We start from the raw sequence: 3,919 nt of genomic DNA on the forward strand, positions 1-3,919 counted from the left end.
CACATCTGTGCCAGTTAGCACGACCTAGGCATGTCAGAGGCTGAGTTGACGAACACAAACCATGCCTGTGGACACAACTAGCCCATGTCAAGACTCCGTGGTTGCTCTGTTTCACATCTAACTTCATCTGGAGGAATACACCAGTGTCATAGGATATGACCAGAGTGTGTTCCTTGTTGTGGACTCTCGTTCAGGTTTTCTAGCGCTAAAAAAATTTTATATTCGCATCCTATTAATAAAAGTACAAAGAGTAGATCTCCAAATAAGAAATAGATAAAAGTAATGCAAAAATAAAAAACACATCCAAAATATGCCAATAAAATGATGTAAATGTATGCAAAACAACACCAAAAATATATTCATGAATCATACACATCAGATGTCCCTATGATAAGTTATGTGCTTGTGTCAATTATCAAAACAATGATAAAATTGTTCGGAGCATCCAAAAAGGCTTTAAACAATATTTTTTTTAGAATTGAAATAGGGTTGTTACGGGTTTCACCTAGTAACAACTGTAGATATCTGAACGAGCTTCGATTGGGCTCATAAAACATCCTATTTTGATACCTAAGTCAAAAGTTATGACCTATAGAAGTAGACATTTGACACATATATATAATTTATTGTATGGATGTCAGAACTAGACATGGACACCATAAATAGCTTTACAACATAATTCTCTTCCATTATATGCTAACTTTTCAAAAATCTAAATCTTCTAAGTTCATCAATGGATTTTAGTCAAAACATATTAATTGATCTAGAGAACTTTGATCGGGCGTATTCTAAGTACTACATGTTTCTGAAGTGTCTAGAGTTAGAGCATTAAAGTCATTAACAACAGTGATAAAGAGGGTTTCCAAAGTTTATGACTTTAATACAATTGACATATATACATAACTTATCGTAGAGATGTTTGAACCAGATATGGATATCATACATATCTTTATGGCACTACACTCTTCTATTATATATCAACTTTTTAAAAATCCAAATCCTTTAAATCCTTTAATAGGTTTCTGTCAAAATCTATTAATAGACATAGAGAGTTTCGATTGGATTCATTCCAACTTCTATGAGTTCCTACAATGCTCTGGAATCTAAATATATCATTTTTCATTATTTTTAAAAAATCAATATCACAATACTCTTAGTATTTAAGTTGTATTGATTTTTAAAGACCAACACCACAATAGCGTTGGTTTTTAAAAATCAGCACTATAGCGGTATTGATATTTAAGTTGTGGTGCTCATTTTTAAACTCTATCACGACAGCAATACTGATATTTAAGATGTGGTGTTGTATTTTAAAATTCAACACTAAAATAATTTTTTTACTATTTTTATTAATAAAATCAGTTCTCATTATTAATTTTATTTTATTTTTTATTTTTTATAAATAAATATTAAAAAATAAAAATAATAATTTTTTATTAATCTTCTTTTATATATTTTTTAATTTTTTATTAAAATTTTAATGTTAAAATAAAAATAATAAATAAATAAATTTAGAGGGTTATTGATTAAAAGTTAATTTAATTTGAAAGAGGAAAGATATAGAGGAAAAGAGATAAGAGAAAAAGTCAACTATTAATAGGAAGAGTAAACTGAGAATTAGGTGCGTTTATTTTGAGAAAAATAAAATCTAGGTTCAACCTTTAGACATTCGAAAAATTTTAACCGCCACTTTGAGAAATTATCATTTTTAATTTAATTAAAATCCACTGGACCTTATAATTAATAAGAATATCCTGATATAACAATTTTCCACCTGATACAGTAAATTAACCTTCTACTCAATATCTCTCATATATCATTAAGTATCCACCTTAAATAAAAAAATTCGATTTACTTTCAAACAAAATTTAGACATTTCTAATTGAAACTGATTCTGTTTCCTTGAATCGAATATTTTAATTTGATTTTATTCCTTCGGGTGTACAAAGCAGATGGTTTATCACTCGTATATGACAGATAAGATTGGAAGAAACCGGGAGAGAAAATAAATCCTAAATTCATACATATATCATGAATGGACCAATATGCTTTTTAATTATTTTTCTTTCATTTGTTTTCTCTTTCTTTTTTTTTTTTTGTCTCTTAAATCATCTTAAACTCAATCTCTTACCATTGCACGAAGAATATGTATGATGACGTACATATATACACATACGTAAGTTGTTCGGATGAACAGGCTTTCGCGATCCTCAAAAGTATATAGCGACTATTTAACTGAACTGTACTTCAACATCTTAATTCTTTTTTAATTATAGGTTCAAATGTTTTCAATATACAGCATGACATAACTCATATTGTATGAATAATAAATATTTTCTTTTGCATAGTTATTACAATTTCATGGGTGAACTGTAATACATATAGAGCATCAAAAGGTTAACTAAACATCGATTTTTTGGGTAGTTGGCCAGGATAATTAACTTTATTAGTGTATAGCACAAATGGCTTCTTGGCGGGGGAAAAGAAAGGGGGAAAAAACAATAGCAGATCAAAAACAGTGACAGGAAAAGAAATGCTGTTTACCAACAGGATCGTAGATGCTCTCTACGTAACCCTCAGTACTCTTTAGACTTTAAAAGGCAAAAATGAAACTGAATTGACATATGAAGTAATTTAAAACCTCTAACACTCTATAAAAAGAACCCAAATGTCACCTCTATAAATATATACCCTCAGGATAGCAAATGCAAGGGTCGTGCTTTTGCTTGCAGCTCGCTATTAATAGGAAAACTTGAATTGATTACATGAGATATGTCACTTAATGCATCCACTGTACTTGAGTGATCACTCTTGACTCCAAGTACAACACTCACTTCCCTATTTCACTTTTGATGGCCAGACTCATCATTACATCCACTGCTATCAATAGTTAGTCCTCCGAAAAAGAGTTGAAATAATTCTCCTCCCCCTAATTTAGGCGAGCAAAGATATATAGAGTAAAATCTCATTAGATAGTACAGATTTATGGAGCAGCTAGCAAGCATAAGTTCCCAGGCTAAGAACAGCATATATACTTTGATAACTGATGATACTAAACAAGAAAGCAAAAGAAGGCAGCTAAAATATTTAGATGGATTAATTAGTTATTCTTGATGTTTCCCCATCAACGACCAGATCTTCTGTCAGTTTTAATATTCCTGTATCATAAAATAGTAGGTACGTGATTATATAGTTAAGAGCAACAAGCATTTGATCCAAGTTTCAAAATTATACCTATTAAAGGCATGATGAGGAAGAACCAAACGTAACTAATTAACCAAGGCTCACACATGATATATATATATATATAGATAGAGTTTAATATAATTAACCATCATCATCAATATGGTGATCATGGAGGAAGGGGAGGTTGCCTCTGATCTAGGTGCTCCGTCGGAGGACGCGGCGGCTTCTTGCGCTTTTTCTTTTCATAGCTGACACCACGGGCCTTGGACTGGAGATCCCGGACCTCGCGGAGGTAAAGGCGGACGGCACGGGTACCGAAGGGGTTGGTTTCCTGCCGGCCGCCGTTCTCCTCGTAGGCGGCGCGGAGGCGGCCGACGAGGGCGTCGAGTGATCCCCAGGCCTGGCGGAGCGGGCAGGGGCAGGACTCCGGCGGGCTGGGGTGACCGAAGAACGGGCACCCCTGCACGTGCACCTTCGTCTTCCCGAACTGATCCAGGTACTGCAGGAACTCCAGCACGTTCGCGCCGCTGCACTTGGCCAACGACAGCGGCGGCTGGTGGTGCTTCAGGTACTGCCCGAACGTGTTCCAGTCCCGCCGCTTCTGCGACTCATACCGACTCAGTGACGGAGACGACGACGCCGCACTCACACTGCCTCCAGTCGCCAAGTGTTCCTGTAGGTCTGAGTTGGGGCTCTCATCTGCCTTCGGTATCAACTCCATCGATTGAGTTGT

The 3,919-nt window shown here is 34.9% G+C and overlaps 1 protein-coding gene across 1 annotated transcript; it reads right to left on the reverse strand.

The window, feature by feature from the left end:
* Positions 1–3,293: 3,293 nt before the first annotated feature.
* Positions 3,294–3,919, reverse strand: LOC141812499 (protein G1-like1; the record flags this gene model as incomplete). The annotated part of the gene is given in 2 exon segments (XM_074700484.1): positions 3,294–3,409; positions 3,412–3,919. Coding segments are annotated over 2 exon segments (612 nt in total), but the record flags the coding sequence as incomplete, so codon positions are not given.

This window comes from Curcuma longa, chromosome 19 (assembly GCF_044706935.1).
Source record: "Curcuma longa cultivar G26 ecotype Majalengka, Jawa Barat chromosome 19, ITB_CL_G26_1.1, whole genome shotgun sequence".
Classification (NCBI taxonomy): Eukaryota; Viridiplantae; Streptophyta; class Magnoliopsida; order Zingiberales; family Zingiberaceae; genus Curcuma; species Curcuma longa.